The 21,048-nt window shown below is 38.5% G+C and overlaps 1 protein-coding gene across 7 annotated transcripts in view; it reads left to right on the top strand.

Moving 5' to 3' along the window:
* The window catches only part of LOC109406300 (cytospin-A), a 138,522-nt gene that overhangs the window by 105,301 nt on the left and 12,173 nt on the right, over positions 1-21,048 (top strand). For 3 of the 7 annotated variants that reach the window (XM_029863166.2, XM_062858526.1, XM_062858525.1), the window contains 7 exons: positions 11,143-11,997; positions 12,067-12,376; positions 13,354-14,601; positions 14,786-14,937; positions 15,048-15,194; positions 15,297-15,405; positions 20,500-20,757. In XM_029863166.2, coding sequence (XP_029719026.2) covers positions 11,143-11,997; positions 12,067-12,376; positions 13,354-14,601; positions 14,786-14,937; positions 15,048-15,194; positions 15,297-15,405; positions 20,500-20,757 — 3,079 coding nt within the window. The remainder of the gene's footprint in view (positions 1-11,142; positions 11,998-12,066; positions 12,377-13,353; positions 14,602-14,785; positions 14,938-15,047; positions 15,195-15,296; positions 15,406-20,499; positions 20,758-21,048) is intronic. The other 4 variants (XM_062858527.1, XM_062858529.1, XM_062858528.1 and 1 more) reach the window with 2 other exon arrangements.

Genomic DNA, 21,048 nt, shown 5'->3' with positions numbered 1-21,048 from the left:
TCGGTAATAAATCAATAATTTTTTTCACAAGCATCCAATCGTTTTGCAATCTTCGAAGGAAAGTTTCATAAATGATTTTTCTACAAGAAGCGTTGATCGATTTGAATTAAGGAGATAAAGTAAAGTGAACAGACGTCCCGCGTTTCGCGGGACAGTCCCGCATTTTGACCAAATGTCCCGCGACAAATTATGTCCCGCGAAATGTCCCGCGTTCGACTCAAATCGTAAAAATGTCCCGCGTTTGAAAAAAATTCAACAAGCATTCAACATATTGTACTAACTTCAAAGCCAAAATAGTCAAACCGGTTTTGTACAAAGCACAAATCACATCAAACATATTAACCCTCTTCGTGTGTTAGGGTCATTATGACCCCTAAACGTGCACTAGGTCAGCAAGGTGCGCACAAGCTAATGCACGAAGAAGGTTAACGGAACTTTCAACATCTGAGTTCAAAAACTGAAAGATTTTGGCGAGAAAGTACATGAAGATTGTGGGTTACAGTAAAGTTTGATCTATTGAAAGCTTTTTTTTTATCGAGCGATAAAAAAGTCCCAGCATTTTTTTTTTATTTTAAAAGAAAAAAAAATCGAATATTTGGTTGATTTTTATGCACAGTCAGACAGCATCATTTTACAGTTCGGTGAAGAAAATAGTTACAAGAGTACAATTACAAAAGTAGTAGACGAAACTGTCTCAAGTTCAAACTTCAGGGCAGAAAATTATGTAAGTGTGCACTGCGCACAGTCAGATGAAAAATCTGGAGGGAAATCGTTGCCCAAAGTTAAAATCTTTCCGAACCCAGTATAGTAAACTTTCATTGGAAATTTATTTTGACTGTGTTAGTTTTTTTTCAAATGGGTGAATATCAAAACCTTCATTGACTGGTACGAGTACGCTCGTAAATTAAATTCTTCCAATAAGTTAATCAATGTTGACAGAGAAGCATCCAAGTTACTTAAGGAAATAGTAGGCAAATGACAAAATTGGACAAGCAGAAGCTAGATTGGTTAAAATTTTCAGGCAATTTGAGGGTAATAATAACCTCAAAAAAATGTAGAGTTCACGCCATGCTTGTCAACCAAAAATGCTGTAATAAACGATTTTTGTTTCAGTTATGTACGAAGCACCTTAATTTTAATTTTGAAAGCAATTGAGAGTAGAAATATTAAAACCATTTTTTGACAGCTATATTCAATTATCAGGTTGCTTTTGAAGACTGTAGAAAAAATGTTTATGAATTTGTCCCACTTCTGCGAAGCTCACAACGCAGAAAGATATGCTTGGTAGAAGAAATGAGTGCTTCGTATTCTAAGAACAAAAAAATCGTTAAGTATTCGTCAACAAAAAAAAATAGATAATGATTTCACGTTACTATGCATCTTTCCAAATTAATGTCCCGCGTTCGAGCTCTGATCATCTGGTCACTTTAAGATAAAGGGCGACCTCTGGGATTTTTTGTTTGAAAGTGTAACTTTTCCCATAGTAAATCCTATGCAAACTTTGAACCGCTTGCGCTTAATTATAGTTTCACCGATTGCGCTGAAATTTTGCACAGTTCATATGGGACATAAATGGGATCTAAAAAGTCGACTGGAGCGAGGATTTATTTTTTCCATACAAGCGTGTCCCATACCTACTAATGTATGGTATGTGGGGGCAAGATGGGTCAGGGGGCAAGATGGGTCAGTACCGTTTTCAATCGCACAATATAAGTTTTGAATCTTTCAATAATTTTCCCAGATGAACGACGGGGATACACAAAAAAGTGGTATATTGTTATGAAAATTCTATACGTTCCTCGCACAGAAAAAAATAAAATATTTTTTCGTTATACTCCTTATGCTATACATTCCATATAACTACGTGTATTGTGTAGACGGGGCAAGATGGGTCACCCTAATTTTTCGGTATGTTTGCATAGTTTTTGAAAATGTTTTATTTTTCATGGAAAGGCTATTCTATGACCTACATTATCGAAGCGATGAGAGCACTGAAAATTTGAGAACATATTTTTTAAATTTTCCTTCAAAAAATATAGGTTTTCAAAGTCCGTTTATGGCTACCCGAACAAAAATCTTCTAGTTCTGAGAATAATCTACCGATATGTTTCAACACTTTCTTCATGTAATCTGTACGTCTATGAAGCTTAGATGTATAGAGAAAAACTAGAAGATATAGTATTTTTTGTTGGAGGAAAATCGAGTTTTCTTATAGCTGACCCATCTTGCCCCCGTTAAAATGAGGTGGGGCAAGATGGGTCAAGTTTTGAAAATTGTTTGTGAAGACGCAGGTTTCAAACTTTATAACCTTTTTTATACTCTTATATCATAGCTGACTAGTGTATCTGAGAGTCGTGGTAGAATACAGAGAAATGCGATTTATATTCAGAAAGTTATAGGGATCCATTTCTTAGGTGACCCATCCTGCCCCCACTTACCATACATACATGCATTTATTTGCTCAATATCACATTTAAGGCAAGACATAATTCACAATACTTTGTTTGTGGCTGCCGCTCTCCTTTCTCGGTTACGCCCAATGCTCACCAAGTCACGCTCCACCTGGTCCGCCCATCGTGCTCTCGACGCTCCACGCTTTCTTGTACTAACCGGATCAGTCGCGAACACCAACTTTGCAGTGTTGTTGTCCGGTATTCTCGAAACATGTCCTGCCCACCGGATTCTTCCGGCTTTGGCCACCTTCTGGAATCTGGATGCAGGGTTCGCTGTACAGTGCAGCGAGCTCGTGGTTCATCCTTCTCCGCCACACACCATTTTCCTGCACACCGCCGAAGATCGTCCTTAGCACGCGTCGCTCGAAAACTCTGAATGCTTGCAAGTCCTCCTCGAGCATGGTCCATGTCTTGTATCCGTGGAGGACCACCGGTCTTATTGGCATTTTGTACATGGTGCATTTGGTGCGTCGGTAAATCTTTTTAGACCGCAGTTTCTTCTGGAGTCCGTAGTAGGCCCGACTTCCGCTGATGATGCGCCTTCGAATTTCAAGACTCACATTGTTGTCAGCCGTCAGTAAGGATCCGAGGTAGACGAATTCCTGCACCACCTGGGAAGTATCCCCAGACGGATTCGGTTCCGCCTACCAGCATGTATTTTGATTTTGATGCGTTCATCACCAATCCGACCTTTGCTGCTTCGCGTTTTAGGCGGTTGTACAGCTCTGCCACCGTTCCAAATGTTCTGGCGATAATGTCCATTAGTATGGGACAAACATCAATTTCTCGCTCCAGTTGACTTTTTTGATTCCATTTAGGTCCCATATGAACTGTGCAAAATTTCAGCGCAATCGGTGAAACTATAATTTAGCGCAAGCGGTTCAAAGTTTTCATAGGTTTTACTATGGTAAAAGTTGCACTTTCAAACAAAAAATCCCAGAGGTCGCCCATCGTCTCCTTAATTCAAATCGATCAACGTTTCTTGTAGATAAATCATTTATGAAACTTTCCTTCGAAGACCGCAAACCGATTGGATGCTTGTGGAAAAAGTTATTGATTTATTACCGATTAGTGGTCCAACGAACGGATTTTTATTTTGTTTTATCAGCAGCACTGCCGCTGCCGTTGTTGGATGGGGTGGCGGGAGGTATCATCACCCCCAGAAACAGCAGCAATCAAGGCTGTAGCTACAGTGCTGCTGATAAAACAAAACAAAAAGCCGTTCGTTGGATCACTAATCGGTAATAAATCAATAACTTTTTCCACAAGCATCCAATCGGTTTGCGATCTTCGAAGGAAAGTTTCATAAATGATTTATCTACAAGAAGCGTTGATCGATTTGAATTAAGGAGATTGGGATTTTTTGTTTGAAAGTGCAACTTTTCCCATAGTAAATCCTATGAAAGCTTTGAACCGCTTGCGCTAAATTGAGGGGCCCAGAATCATAGGGGTGTAAGTGACCATTTTGTTGATTTTGAGCTGAGCATATCATAAAATTCTACAGAGTTCAAGCTTTCAGGTACTTTTTTTAGATTGTTTCTACGATGATTGGAAAAATTACAATAAATCAGAGAAAATTGGGTTAATTTTGAAGCTCCATACATTTTGTATGGGATGAAAAATTGGTCAAAAACTTTAAACCTCATTTACTCGAAAGTGGGTTTTTATCACTTACACCCCTTTGCTTCTAACCCCCTCAATTATAGTTTCACCGATTGCGCTGAAATTTTGCACAGTTCATATGGGACCTAAATGGAATCAGAAAAGTCGACTGGAGCGAGGATTTATTTTTTCCATACAAGCATGTCCCATACTAATGTCCATGTCGTCCGCAAAGCACATAAATTTACCGGATTTTTGTGAAAATCGTTCCTTGGCAGTTGAACCCAGCTCGTCTCATAACACCTTCCAGAGCACTGTCAAAAAGTAGGCATGAGAGTCCGTCGCCTAAAGCAGATGTAAAAACCAGATTTTTTTTTATTCTCCAAAAGCGTACATCTTCCGCTATATCTACTGCCGCCACTCGCATAACAGTCCCATCTTTGCTGGGTTTTCTATTCATATGGGACTGCTAAGCGAGTGGGGGCAGTATATCTTCTACATATAAAAATGAATTTCTGTCTTTCTATCTGACTATTTTTCTTCTTCTTTGTGGCTCTACGTCCCCACTGGGACTTGGCTTGTCTCGCTTCAACTTAGTGTTCTTAGCATTTCCACAGTTATTAATTGAAGGGCTTTCTTTGCCTGCCATTGCATGAATTTTTATATTGTGAGGCGCAGCTTTTTATTTTTTTCTCTCTCGTTCCCTTTGAAAAACGCAAGAAAGAGCGAGATAAAAGAGGAGGCAAAGTGCCCCCTCTTTCATATGTTTCTCTCTCGTGTTTGTTTACGAGAGTGAGTGAGAAAAAAATAAAAGCTGCGCTCGCTAGAGGGCCAGTTCAATTTTCTCTGGTAGGCGCGCCATTTTCTCTGTAGTTCAAGTACGATTCGGGAGACCGTGGAAGTAACGGAATCTCACTTGTCCGCCCCTGCACACTTCCTTTCAACAATGTTGTCCGCCTCCTGCATACTCGACCTTTGCTCCAGGAAGCGTGGGCATTCAAATTGCACATGCTCCGCAGTCTTGTCGCAGTCTGCGCATTCCGGATATGCGGGGGAACCTGCATGTCCGTATCTGTTCAGATCCCACCTAAAGCAAACCTGCCCTGACAGAAATTGTGTCAAGTGAAAATTCACCTCGTCATGAGGCCTGCTCTTCCATTTAGACATGCATCCTTTGAGACGGTGCGGTATGTGCTGACCACCCTAATTCACATCAACCTCTCGAGTCGCTTCACGTTTCGATTGAACACTAGCGCATTCGACCATGCAGCCACCAGCGCATTCGATTATGCAGCGGTGCCATACCGTAGTATAGAGACCGCTACTGTCGCAAGCAGCTTACGCTTACTCGGAGACTATTGCCGAGCTACATATTTTACATTATCTTTGACAATGCCATTGTCGCCATGGTTGCCCTTTTGCAGTAATATTCTACGTGGCTTCCGAATTTCAGCTTATCGTCGATCATGACCCCACACTGGGGCAGGATTGAAAATACATGGAAAAAACCTCTAGCTCGTCGAGATGTCGAGATCGACACTTGGTGTCTTCAGAGAAAATATTTCTATGAACAAGGTCGATATTCTGAACGGTAGCATATTTTTCTTACGTTATTCGCATAAAAGTCCTATAAGTCATTTTGGCCATCTTTCATTTTAGCGGTATGGTGTCTTCGGCAAAGTTGTTCGGCTATTTATGCTAAAAAAGTTTGCCGAAGACGTCAAATTTCCAAAGCCTACTGTTCTTGAGATATTAATCGTTTTATAAAATACCTATCTAAAATCAAGTTTTTTCATTAAATTACGTTTGTAAACGAATTTAATGCCCGTTTTCGAGTTATAATAATGAATAATACTAAAATAAAACATATATCAAGGAAATTAGTTGAAAAAAACAAAATATACATTGAATTTTTATAGAAAGTTTCTGAAAATCACGCAAAATGTATATGGGACGTTCTTGCAGTCGGGCAAGTTCGGGCAAGTTTTTTTTTATCGGCGATCACCTAAAAAATACATTAGCTTTCATGTTATTTTTTTTTCACCGACATGATATTTGATGATTTTTTTTAAATTGCGTTCAAAGTTTACTGTTTTGTGTGAATTAGTACAGTGGTTTTTCGATTTCATAAAGGTCAAAAAAAATTTTACCGTGAATTTAGCGAAACCGTGAATTTGGCGAAATGATAAATAAATGAAAATTTTATGTTAAAAATCAATAAACTGCAAAATGTTTGCATTGTAATTCACAGCTTTAGTAATGTGTCAATGAAAGTATTGTTTAGGCGCTGTCCATACACTACAGAGACCCATTTCGGGTCATATCCAACAACCATCTTCCATCTTCCATCTTCTTTCGTTCTAACAAAATTTTGATTTTTTTATGGACCTAAGACTTCGGCCAGATCTACCTTCTCCTTGAAGTCTACGAAGTTTATGTACGGGCCAACCGTAATTAGGAGTCAAAACTTACAAGAACATTGTACAATTCTCGCGCTTAGTATCATACATGCCGTATATACAATGATCGTTTTCTGTTTATCAATTTTCTCTTTTGTTAATAACTTAGCCAGCAAATTATTTTCGGTTGTTTTCGTTTTTCTAGAAGCTAGTACTAGTCGTTTATCACCGAAATATACCAAGATATCATCCGAATATTGAACGTATTTCTCGAAATAATCCGAAGAGAAAAGCGATAAAGAAATATCAAGCATTGTAGATATGCCCGTAAGAAGTTTTTTTTGTAGTAGATAATTCAAAGTCTCTGTTTCAGATGAAGCTGTAAGAAATCATCAGACGATTTACTAAATGGAATTGCATTTATTTCAATGAACGAGGTAATGGAAACTGAAGCAGTAATCATGAAAGTGAAGAAATAACAAATGGTAATCTTGTAAAGTTTGTTGTGACTTATTTTACAAAGTTTATTCAGCAAATCTTAAAAGTTTCCATAATCTAATTAATCGTTTTTGTATGAATTGCTTCCCTAACGGTTTTCATCAATTAGATATTTACAACATTTATTTATGAAATGGTTTAATGTGTAATGACCAAAAATCTCTATTCTTTGTTTTGGGGATATTGAGGAAAATAAAGTCATTGCAATAAAAATAAAATATTTTTAATTTGTGAAAATTCTTTACTCGGTTTTATATTTGCTCTGAGATTTAAAACTTCCATTCAAAGAAACCTATTCCCACTTTTTTCTCATAGTAAAGGTCAAATATTCCAGACTCTGGAAAGCCCTAAAAAGTAGTTTCACAAGCAGGGCCTGTCTTTAAACTACGTAGACTCTTAGGCGGAGCAGGGTGCCTGACCGAAGTCTACGCTTCATACAAATTTCGATAATTTTGTATGGACAAAAGTCTAAGAGGGGGTCTCAGATGGCCAAACATTAGTCTACGTAGTTTATGGACAACGCCTAACATTTATATGCTGATTTCGTGATGTTTTAGAAAAGGCGTGATAAAAACGAAACGAAAACCGTGATAAAATCGAGAGTGAATTTGGCGAGTAGTGAATAAAATGACTAGTGATAAAACCGAAACGCCACTGTACAACATTTTTGCAGATATTTTACCATGTTGTATGATGCCAAGTGAACCAAGAGAAGTATAAATGCAATCTAGTCACAGGTTTAGTTATTTTTAAGTTTCAAACAAATTGTAAAACACAAAAATGTCCGAAACGCCAATAATAGTGAGTTTTTAGATCATTGAACACACAAAAAATATTTCTATTAAATAAGATTATATAAGATAATGATAAAACCAAGGCTAAATGGCGTGTTTAGGACATTTTTGTATTTACAATTTGTTTGAAGCTTAAAAATAACTAAACCTGTGACTAGATTGCATTTATACTTCTCATGGTTCACTTGGCAACATACAACATGGTAAAATATCTGCAAAAATGTTGTACTAATTCACACAAAACAGTAAACTTTGAACGCTATTTAAAAAAAATCATCAAATATCATGTCGGTGAAAAAAATTTACATGAAAGCTTATGTATTTTTTAGGTGATCGCCGATGAAAAAACTTGCCCGAACTTGCCCGACTGCAAGAACGTCCTATATACATTTTGCGTGATTTTCAGAAACTTTCTATAAAAAATCAATGCATATTTTGTTTTTTCCAACTAATTTCTTTGATATATGTTTTATTTTAGTATTATTCATTATTATAACTCGAAAACGGGCATTAAATTCGTTTAAAAACGTAATTTAATGAAAAAACTTGATTTTAGATAGGTATTTTATAAAACGATTAATATCTCAAGAACAGTAGGCTTTGGAAATTTGACGTCTTCGGCAAACTTTTTTAGCATAAATAGCCGAACAACTTTGCCGAAGACACCATACCGCTAAAATGAAAGATGGCCAAAATGACTTGTAGGACTTTTATGCGAATAACGTAAGAAAAATATACTATCGTTCAGAATATCGACCTTGTTCATAGAAATATTTTCTCTGAAGACACCAAGTGTCGATCTCGACATCTCGACGAGCTAGAGGTTTTTTCCATGTATTTTCAATCCTGCCCCAGTGTGGACCCCCAATTGCTTCAGGAGCGCTTAGAGTTGATCATGCACCCGCCCGTGGTGATCACTGCCTGTTGTTCAGATTTGCGGTTGTTTACCACTACCACCTTCGTTTTGTGGTGCGCGAGTGCCAACTGTCTTGACCTCATCCAGTCCTCCACTATGTCAATTGCGCTATCAGTTCCACTTCCTCTGTCGACTCGCCGTTTGCCATGGCATGGCGCACTCGATGGCGGCCCAGCTGACGCTGTTGAACGCATTCTTTACGTCCAGAGTGACGACCACACAATAGCGAATTCCTGTTCGTTTCTTTTGGAGCGCTATTGCGGCTGTTTTGGTTACAGCCCTAATATTGTCCACCGTTGATCGACGCGACCCTTCCGGAAGCCGAACTGGTTATCCGAGAGGCCAGAGTCATCGAGATTCTCGGTATGGACCATCAGCCTCGACAGAATGATCCGTTCCAACAGTTTCCTGGCGGTGTCCAGAAGGCAGATATGTAGGTCTGTATGCCGACGGGTCGCCAGGTTTGGGCAGTAGAGCTAGCCTCGATGGCCGTCTTGATGGCTACTGTCGGGATACCGTCCGGACACGGAGCCTTGTTCAAATTAAGCGACTACGCTATTGCGATGAGTTCGTTATGCGTCACCGGGGCGACCTCGCTATGGCCGGTTTGGCCAAAGTGGAGAAGGCTCATGGTCTTGTATCGTGGTGCGGGAACAGCGTTTGTACGATCTTCAGCAGCATCTCAGTGGAGTGTGCTGGGGTGCTGACGCGCCCTTCGTTTTGGCCATGACTACTCTCTGTAGGCATCACCCCAAGGAGTCGTGTTGGCTGCCTGGCAGAGCTTTTCGAAGCACGCACGCTTACGTGCCTTAATCGCTTTGTTCAGTGCAAGTTTAGCCGCCCTGTAGGCCTCACCTCGTTCCATTCTGCCCTCATCGCCGGTGCGAGCTCTTTGCATCCTCCTTCTAGCTCTTAAGCAGGATGCGCGAATGCAACAGTGAAACAATGTATAAATAGTCACATACAACAACATACATTCCATTTGTATGTACCGTCAGTGGGGGTGTCATTGGGCCAAAATTGCATAGTACATCTCTTTGGAGGTCGTTACAACAATGTTTTAGCTCTAAATTAATGTTGTATTCGGTAGACACGTTCATTTTTATACAGTTTAGGATTGTTTGAAGTGAAAATACTTTAACTTTAATTTTGACAATGATATAGCTTAAATGAAATTGGCCCAATTCCACCCCTTCTAGGGGGTAACATTGGGCCAAACACTAAAATTCAAACAAAACAGTTCAATGTGAGATAATATCGCTTGAAAATCGAAACTTTCAAATATACTTGCCCACAATCTATCAGTGTCAAGTCACTTCAAAATAACATCACAGACAAACAAACGTGACATTTTTACCACATTCATTGTAAACGATCAACGTTCTTACACAATATATCCGCTATCCCATAAATATAACTCCAACTAACTTTCTCAAAAGACGAAAGTTATATTTTTTATCATCTGCCTAGCAACTGATATGCGTGAATTTTAATTTTGCATGAATCTAACATTTATTTCCAAAATTTTACACCGTATTATGCATAAAAAAGTGAATACTCTCAGTCGTTTTAATTCACATTTGTAAGGTTCTCGTACTGATTGCATTGCTTTTATATGGCCCAAAGTCACCCCCAAAACGAAGTATTTGTACTACAGCTTGAGTAAATAAGTTTTTCATGCAAAATAGCATACAAAACCAAGAAAACTTCTTATGCTTTTCAAAACAACTACCCAACACACCGAGAAAACAGTAATTCATTACATGTTCGGTTTTCAGCTGTTTTCTGCTGGGCATTTTAAAACAACGATATTGTACAGTACGCCTAACCATAAAATTCACATCAAGTTTTCTTAATAGAAAATTGACTAAATGTGACTTTTTTCTACATCGGATGGTCAACGCAAGTTATATTTACCGTATACCATCCACTTTTTGATAATCACTTTGATAAATTTTAGTATTTTGAGCGAAACATCTTACTAGATTTTTGGCCCAAAGTTACCCCCCAGGCCCAATGTCACCCCGACTGGCGGTATACAATATCTTAGAGACAGTTGAATCTTCTACTACGCTTTACTACATACTTTACTCTATCGCAATATGTTTGAGTGGAAGTCAACAAAGAAGTAAAGGCTCAGTGTAGGAACATGTGTACTTGAATCATTTTTTTTCACTTGGTTTCACAAACAGATTATCTGGAACGATTCAATCACAGAAAAAATGGAACTTAACAAAACATAGCCTTTCTTTGCAAATAGTTTTCCTCAACATTCACTATTTCGTTTATAAACCAAAAAATGAGCACGAAAGTTGTGCAATGATGACAAGAATTCTACATTTCAACAAATCGTGAACATACATTTATCATTACAAACATGTTCTCCACATCTAATAAAATACTAAGGTATGTCCGTATCATCAATCATGTGATCTGGTGTATGTCACATTTACTAAAAAAAACATTGTTTCAATAAACAGATGGAGGAAACTCATTATTCCACCAACGAAGAACTCCAAGCAACCCTGCAAGAGCTAGCCGACTTGCAGTCGCAAATCAACGAGCTTCAAACCGACAACGAACGGTTAGCGGAGGAGAAGGACGTCATTTTCCAGTCCCTCTGTAGACAAACCGAGAAACTAGAGGACTCTCGTACCCAAATCGGTACCCTGCAAAAACTGCTGCTGCGAGAGCCCAACCAACAGGACGGAGGTTCTACAGAACGGGAGCAAAAGCTGGTGGAATTGCTGAAAAATGCCCAAGAAGAACGGGAAAGCCTTATGCTGAAACAGGAAGAACTGAACTCTGAGCTTAACGAACTTAAAGTGGCCTTGGAAGACACAACCAATGAGAAATTAAGACTGCATGAAAGAATCGGAGTCCTAGAGTCTACCATCGATGCAACTAATGCCGAAAGAACTGAAATAGATGCGCAGCTACTGCAGTCCAAGGAAGACAGCTCAGTGAAACAAATAGAAATTAGTCGACTGACCACGTTGCTGGAGAATGCGCGGGCTAAGATCGAGGAACTGGAACAAGACCGTGCCTTGGGCGATAAGTCCGACCTGGGCGAACTACTCGATACCGCTCGGAAGGAAAAGGATGCCCTGGAAATTCAAGTTGCATCCCTTCAGGAGCAAGTCTCCATCAGCCAGTGTGAAATACAAAAACTGAAAGATCAGTTGGCTCGGATGAGCGAAGAATGCAAGGTTGTACGAAACAATGCCAAATGTGTGATCTCCGATCTCGAGTACAAGCACGAAAATATAAAACAGGAGAAAGTCAAAATTGCTAGTGATTGCCAGCAACTGCAGGAGAATGTCAGTGAGTTACAGGTGAGTTAGAATGACCAACAGGTAACATTGATAAAAAAACATATTTATCATATTTTTATTCCATCGCAGGTTCAGAACAAGTGTCTCAACGAAGACAAAGCCCAGCTGGAGGCGCTGCTGTCGGAAACGCAGCGCCATCTGGGCGACACCGAGCGATTGCTTGCGGAAAAGACTGATGAACTAAACCAAGAGATTAACTTAAGAAGGCAGGAAAGCGAAGAGTGGGACCGGTTCCAATCGGACCTGCTGATGACCGTTCGGGTGGCCAATGATTTCAAAACCGAGGCACATAACGCGCGAGAGCAGCTCGCGCTCGATAACAAAGCGCTCCGCGAGCGAATACGCATCATGGAGCAGCAAGTTGAGAAGCTCAATAAACGTAAGTATTCCTGTAGCATGCTTGGTGCAGTCGGTAATGCATGATATGCCGGTATTTCCTTTTTGAAGTAGATCTTTGATAAATGTTACTAAAATACATTTGGAAGAAGTATCACGATGAATATGATTATGGAAGAGCCAACTGTCTATAAATATTTTAAAATTTTTGTGAGATTAAAGTTATTGAGGGGGGGGGGGGGGGGGTTGCTCTGAGGGCCAAAATGCGAATTTTAATAGTTTTGATCATTTATTGATTCTCCTTTTCTTGTGCTGTAGAACTACTTATATAATACCTACCGCTTTTGTTGAAAAAAGTGATATTTTTGAGAAAAATCGTTACCGTTTTCAAAATAAAAACTTGTTTTGTTATTCCAATCGTTCAAAGACACGTTTTACATAAATTGTTATAATTTTAGTAATTAGTACTATTTTTTTCATGTTTTCATGTAAAATCAGCTTACACATTAAGTTTTGTACTTCGCATGGCGTAAATGTATAATTAAAAAAAATCTATATAGTGACTTTGGGCATTATCGGCAGATTTGTTCTCTTCGTCATGAGGGGGTTTTTTCGGCCCAATTACCTGAAACTTGGTCGTATAATTCTGCTTGGTTGAGAAAGATTTGAGGCCAACTTTGAGTTCAACTGGTTTAAAAAAATCCCCTTGACGAAGAGAACAAAACGGCCGAAAACACGCCAGTTCTCATACTTTTACAAAAATTCAAACTTTTCCTTATTCTCACGCACCTCACCATATATAACCCATTAAGTGTTACGTCTGTTTCTCTGTGATAAAGTATTTGAAATTTAACGAAACTAGTTTACAACCGTGATATTTTTATAATCGTTTTTTCGACGTAAAAACGTTTCATCGTGATACTTCTGGGATGTAGATCGTTGTAATTCCTATCCTAATAGGTAGTTTGCATTTAAAAATAGCCGTAGTATAACTTTCATTTGTGCATGATTTTTTCACAGCTATTGGTGTAGAAGTAGTTGATACAAATGCGGATTGCATGTCACTTAGTTATGAGAAATTAAACGACCTAAAACAGGGGTTATCCGCATCCATCGATAATCTTAACACGTACGATCGGAATGTGGACGAGTTCTCCAATCATGTAAAAATTCTTCGGGAACAGATGAACTCGTTTTCGTTTTCGGCTGCACTTGATCCAAAAAATCAAACGAATGACGAAAAACAACGGATATCTGAAGGAGGTGAAGATCATGCTTCTCCAGTTAACAATGCGAGATGCATTGACGTGGATGCTCTACCACCACTACCACATTCAAAACCTCCAAAAATGTCTGTTCATTTCATGGACGATGATCAAATCGAACACATTGAACCAATCACAAACGATGCCAATCGATGTTCGTATGAGATAGAGGAAATTAATTATCAAAAGAGAAACCAAAAAGGTCGATATGCTTCACCAGCACTTTTAGGCAAACAATCATACGACTTGTCTTCAACGAATTCCTCGAGTGAAGCCGTAGAATCGTCGGACGAGGACAGCTCTCCTGGACCAATTTTCCGACCGATTGCCATTTCTAGAAGTAACGAAAATCTATCACAGCACAGTTTTCAACTAGTCAAACCCGTACCCTTGTTCGCATCGAAAAGTATTCAAGATTTGAGAGGAGCCGGAGAGTACAAAAAGCAAAACTCCCTGGAACCATTATTTTATTCGAAAAGCACCGACGACCTAATACTTCCAGATATTGATGGAATGAATAAGACCACCAATCTATCCAAGTTCAAAAAATTCCGGTATAGCCGATCTAGTAGTACTAGTCTGAGCAATCTAAACTTGAAGGAAGATGATCCGGAGTCGATCTATGCGAATATTGAATTTTGTTCTACAGCTTCTGAGAAATACGCCAGTATTTCCAACAAGAAACCTAAGCCATTACCAAGGATGAATAGTATAGATGAACTGAATGTTGTTACTAGGGATGCACCGCCAAGTAAAACGAAAACCTTAGTCTACGTAATTGACAAAAATACGAACGAGTTCGTGCTTACAGAAAATCCACCAAATATCGTAGAACCCCCCAAACAAATAGCTCCGAAGCCCAGAAAACCTATCGAGAATGTCAACGCCTATGATGACGCAAAACTGGATCAGTTGAAGAGAACTTCGTTTGTTCTGAACAAACCTAACAATACAAAACAATTAGGTAGTGGACAAAAATGGACTAATCAAACTAAAAACAGTAGTAAGTTTAGTTTAATACTGGTCTCGTGTTATGCTCTGGGGTCAATTGTTGCGGTATTCTTTGTTTTCCTCTACGTTCGCTTTGCCTGTGTTTGTTTCTAACTCATCAAACCCAAAACTTCGAATCTGTGTGAATCTATGTTTGTCTTCTAACGGAATTATATTGTCCTGTTTCAATGTTACAGTAGTCGCATCTACCGAATCACATCAATCCATATTCAACACCGTACAGCAGGAGATGGCTGTAAGGAGGCAGCAGAAGTCCGCAATCCAGCGGCAGGATTCGCGCCTTTCAGTGAAAAGCCTTATCGAAAGCATCGAAAATTCAGCGAAACAGGTATGTACCTAAAGTTTTGCATTTATTAGAAATGCTTCATTTGATACATTGTCAAACTAATAACCATTACTTTGTTTTTTTTTTTTTTTAATTCAATACGATCTCAACAGGCCAAAGTTTCTGCCGAGTCGCGATGTAGTTCTAGCTCTAGCATAAATAGCATTCCAGCCGATACAGTGGTTAATCCCACGATGGCAACCAGCAACGCAGTGACGAAAAATGCCAACAATCACAATGGAAACGAAAGCAGCGCTGTGGTATGTATTTCAAGTATATTGTAAAAGTTTTATTTTAGTTATAACATTGCTTTCTACTTTGAATTTGACTATACAATTATTTTTGTTCCGTTTTTTTAATAGCTCCACTCGCCACTGATATCTTCAATGACGGCAAAAAGTCCACTGCGCGAACAACAACAGCCCACAACTGTTAGCAATATTAGCAGTAATCCCAAGAACAATCCCACAGGTGAGCCAGAGCACAGTAGTGTTTGGAGTGTGTAGTTTGTATTTTTTTTTAACTGTGTAGACGACACCACGATGTAGTAGTGTAGCGTAGCTAGATATGTAGGACATAAATATATATTAATATAATGAGTAGATGATAACCTACTAACAAATTGCCATAGTAATGCACAAATAAAATTTTTATCTTTAACATGCACGATCCTGCTGCAATGCAATTTTGTGTGTATTTTTCTCTGACGGATCCTTTGCAACGACTTAAGAAATGAAAAAGAATGTACCCAAGCTATTATATGCCTGTGATATAACACTATCAAAATTACCACTGTCCACAATCCACGATACTTAAACCACCGACAAACAGACGTAACACTTAAGCCGCTAGTAGTACACAGGGTCAAATATTTGACCAAAAACAACTCAATGCTCAACATCAAGTTTGACTCGATCGAATTTTCTTTAGTGTCAAACAGATGTTTTCTTCTTAGTTCATTCCATGTCAAATATTCGGCCGTGTACTCGATGCCTTATAGGACAATTTTCTTAAAAACTCCTCACCCAGCTTACACTATTACGTGCTATTACCACCAGGTGAATATGTTTCACGAAACACTGCGTTGTGCAGCATCTCCAGCAGAAGGCGCTAGTGTGAGACATAAAACGCGAAAAAAACTATGCACGCGTCTCTGGTTGTGAAAGTCTCAACATAGACGATATAAAATGATTTTGAAAGCTTGGTCGATGGAAATTTTGCCTGTGTTACGTCAGTTTGTCTGTGGAAAAACGATCATGAATCTATTGAGTTGTAAATTGCACAACCAAAGGCGCGCGCATCGTTTTTCTGGGTACGTGGCACTAGCGCTTTCTATAAACCTTGTCTCTAACTTGAGCCTTACGTCTGATTTGATTGTTTGTGTCCAAGTGTTTCGTAAGCTTTTCATTTCTTTTCGAACTCAACGAAGAGTTGAATATGTTTATGAAATTCTTTATTTAATGCTGCGTAATTTATTCTATTATTTATTATGTTAAACTAGGCTTTCCCATCAAGCATCTGCTTATTTTGTTTATTGATATTTCCCATTAACAGGCTTTATTAAGGCCCCAATGATGTTTTGTTAAAACTAAAGGTACAGCATTTACTAAATAACAGACATTCTCAAAAACATGTCAGTACAAGAATCAACATGACAACTCAAATGTTATTATAAACTATCAAATAAAGATATTCAATCAGATTTTTTATTATTGCATTAAATTAATTGAGGAACGTCCATAAATTACGTCACGCAAAAAATGTTCATTTTCAAAACCCCCTCCCACCCTATGTCACACTTTTTGTATGGGACCTCTGAAATATTTATATGGGTCGTTACACTTCGCTGAACCCCCTTAAAGCGTGACGTAATTTATGGACGCTCCCTTGTATTAACACTAAAACATTTTTGTATGGATCGTAACGCTACGCTGGAATCATCATGGCGTTACGTATTTTGTGTACGATTCCTTTGCTATCGTGAATCGCATATCAGTTCAATAGATTTCCTATGCAAATAGTACAGATATGCGATTCACGGCAGTACGTTACTGTGTTAATTATTAAAATAATCGAAGAGTCATTTATTTAGCGTTTTTTTCGGGAGCGGGACGTTTGGCATAAAGTCATTTGGCATAAGGTCGTTTGGCATAAGGTCACTTGGCATAGACATTTGGCATAATCGTAATGCACCCTTATTTATTATGCCAAGTATCCATTATGCCAAATGACCGTTATAAATATATATATATATATATATATATATATATATATATATATATATATATATATATATATATATATATATATATATATATATATATATATATATATATATATATATATATATATATATATATATATATATATATATACAAGGTTGCGACCATTCATTTGCAAAGATTTACATTCATTTGCTATTATCTCAGTTCAGAAGCATGCTATCGAAAAACAATGTATGGATGAATTTAACCTTGTAGTTTTATCTGAAAGTTTGCCGAATAACATTGGGGTCGAAAACGTATACCAAAGTCGTGAGCGAGCTGTGAAGGCAACTCTCCACGCGGTGAATGTAAATTTCATTCACGCCGTTTTCGATCGCGGTATTTTGCTTATGCTGGAAAGGGCTTTGGGAGTGGTAGTCCAAGTACCTTCCATTTAAGCATTTCGGAAGCCATGTGGTTGTTATTTGGTTGTGATTTCTTTCTAACATCATATCAAGGAATTTAATTTTCCCTCCCTCTTCTATCTCCACCGTGAACTGCAGGCGTTCGTGGAAACTGTTGAACACCTCCACGATCTTTTGGATGTGTTCACGCTTTGCCACACACATGCAATCATCCACATACCTTCGATACACCTTCAGGGTTATGTGATCTTCCTCTAGCTTTTTTATGGACTCCTGTTCCAACTTTTCCATAACGACGTTGGCGATCACTGGTGATAATGGAGATCCCATCGGTACTCCAAAGGTCTGTCCGTACACCTCTCCCTGGTATACGAAGAAAGTCGATTCCAGAACCAACTTTACCGTTTCAATGAAGTTGGATCTGTCTATGTTTGTGTGCCTCTCAATTTCCTTCCATCTTTCTTCGAGGCATCGTAGTGCGTAGTCCACTGGTATGTTCGTATACAGTGACACCACGTCCAACGAGAAGAGTACCTCATCCTCGTCCGTATGAAACCCTGTTACTTCGTTGGCGAATTCGAAACTGTTACGCACGTGCGAAACCTCTTTTCCAACTATGTTTTCGATTATGTTCGCCAGGAACTTCGCTATGTTGTACGTTGCCGACCCTATTGTCGACACTACTGGACGGAGGGGCCTGTTTTCTTTGTGGATCTTCGGAAGACCGTAGATCCGTGGTGGGATGCAACTTGATTCCTTGAGCTTCCTTTGTGTGCGTGAGTCGATGTACCCTTCGTTGTGCCACTCATCGAGGATGCCGTTGATTTTCTTCAGAACTCTGTTTGTCGGGTTGGTTGTTAGCTTCTTATAGGTTTGTCCATCGCTGAGGAGTCCCTTCATCTTGTCGTGGTATTCTTGCGCTTTCAATATGACCGTCATGCTTCCTTTGTCTGCTTTCGTGATGACAAGGTTCGAGTTGTCTCTCAAAAACGTCTTGGTGACATCCTTCTTTATCCATTCTTGGGGAGCATGTCGAGGTTGTCTATGGTAGTTTATGTGGTTTACAATCGCATTGGATACCTCCGACCTGATTTCGTCCGCATTTTCCTTCGTTTGTATATGCTTCTCGATGCTCGCTACCACTTCGATGTAAGGAAGGTTTCTTGCATCATCCACATTGAAATTCGGTCCTAATTTCAATGTTCGTTCCACATAATCGGGTAACTCGGTATCGGTCGTGTTCACTACCCATTCCGTTTCGACATTCATCTCTCTCATGTGGTTATCTTGCATTCTCGACATTTTTCGCTGCTGTGTTGCCTTCATCTTGTTGTACACTGCTGTTTGTTGATGATTTCACCGAAAATAGCCAATCTAACTAAGCATATAAAGTATCGCGGTGATCAAACCAAGTCAGACAAAATGACCGTTATGCCAAATGTCTTAAAGCCAAGTGACCTTATACCAAACTGCCTTATGCCAGATGACTTTATGCCAAATGACACAGACCCTTAGAGCCTATTTAGCGTTACGTTACAAATCTTCTTGTACCATCAGGATCTGTTGCGAACAGCAGCTTTGCAGGGTTGTTTTCCGGCATTCTTACAACATGTCCTGCCTATCCTTATAGCTTTTGTCACCTTCCGGATGCTAGGTTCGCCGTAGAGTGCAGCGAGCTGAATCACCATTATTCGCCTCCGTACATCATGCTCCTGCACATCGCTAAAGATGGTGCTAAGCACCCGACGTTTGAACAGTTCGAATGTTTGCATGTCCTCCTCAAGTATATTCCTGGTCTCGTGCCCGTAGAGAACCATTGTTCTTATTTTGTTGCCTGCCCACGCTTGCCCTACCGTTCGTGGTTCTGCCTGCCAGTCAGTATGTACTTCATTTTTGACGCGTTCATTGCCTGTCCGACCATTGTTGCTTCACGTTTCAGGCGAGCGTACAGTTCTTACAATTCTTTGATTACAATTTTTAACAACTTTTGGAAAATAAACAGCACCCTTATGCTAAGTGTCACACTGGGAAGATTACGAAAGGATTGGCTCATCGAACGACGAATCGTTAAACAATTTTTTTTATATTTTCAAACACATTTCCTCAATTAAGAGAAGTATTAATCATAAATATGATAAGATAAATAGTTTTGTGATTGTCTTAATATTGTTTTATATTCATTGTCGTACTGACGGACGTAAAAAGGAATTTATGACCAAATGTTACAAGATAAAACGTCGAAATGATCGAAAAGATCGAGGAGTAAAAATGCAAAATGCATAAAAATGCAATTCAAATATATGTTTATTTTTATATTTTTATTCTTGACCTTTTGTCCATTTGATTGTTTGTCTTTCGATCTTTTGTCAGTTCAATGATAATATTGTCCTTCGACAATAGAAAAGGAATTTAGTGTTTTTTCAACAGCATATGTTTAAATGTATAGTATAGAACTAATGTTTGTCGTTGTCGTAATTATGTAACTGTATGATATTCTGCGCTTGAGAGAAAACACAAATGCGATGATTAATTGTTAATAATTAACATGTCATCTATCGGTATTGCTGCTTTTACTTTCTCACTATTGATACATACAAAATAACACACGAAGCAGTGGAGATACACCGCCATTACATTCTAATATGTGTACAAGCACTTATCTTTTTATTAGTGAAGATTATCTGTGGTATATATGAAGAGGGAATTCAGTAACACTTGTCAGTAATGGTGTCATTTAACAACTTTAAACAGTTTCTGCATGTGAGTAACACACTTGGTTTCATTTTTATACATGTTTGTGTATATGTTTCTTGTGTTGTCCATTCATTCTCGTTTTGTTACTGAGAGTGTTCTGAGTGTTAAATGTGTTTTATATTTTATTTGCATCTATTGTTGTGCCTTTTTTGATTGTGTTTCTTTATTTGTTCCAATTATAGATACAGTATTGCTGATTAAAACTCAAAATCTCATCGCAAACAGCAGCGGTAATCTTGACAGTAGCAATAATAACAATAGTAATTACAGTAACAATAACATTAGTTGCAACAACAACAACAAAGTTTCCACCCTGATCAGTAATAGTTATAATCACTCCGGGAAATTGTTCAAACAACAAGCCGATGACCATGTTACTGCATCGATACTGTCACACAAAACAATGGACTACGTTCGGCGAAACAGCTATGGCGACATAAGTATGTTTTATTATTATTTAGTATTATTTATTCATTTGTTTTTGTTTCTGGAACAGAATCAACACATTTTATTTATTATTTTATAAATTACGTAACTCTCGGGTGCTTGGTTGTTGTCGTTTAAAAATTCTGGCGTATGAATGTGCATTTTGTGTAATTACCAGCATGATTCAAGGAAAAAACATGTTTTTGCTGAAGCATCCAATTGTATGTATCAAATTAGAAATGAAAGTATTTTTCGGGAGATATTTTCTAGCTGCTGCAAATATTACATATGCTCACGATTTATGA

The sequence above is a fragment of the Aedes albopictus genome, chromosome 3 (genome assembly GCF_035046485.1).
Source record: "Aedes albopictus strain Foshan chromosome 3, AalbF5, whole genome shotgun sequence".
NCBI classification, from domain to species: domain Eukaryota; kingdom Metazoa; phylum Arthropoda; class Insecta; order Diptera; family Culicidae; genus Aedes; species Aedes albopictus.
This window is presented reverse-complemented; position numbering and strand designations above follow the sequence as displayed.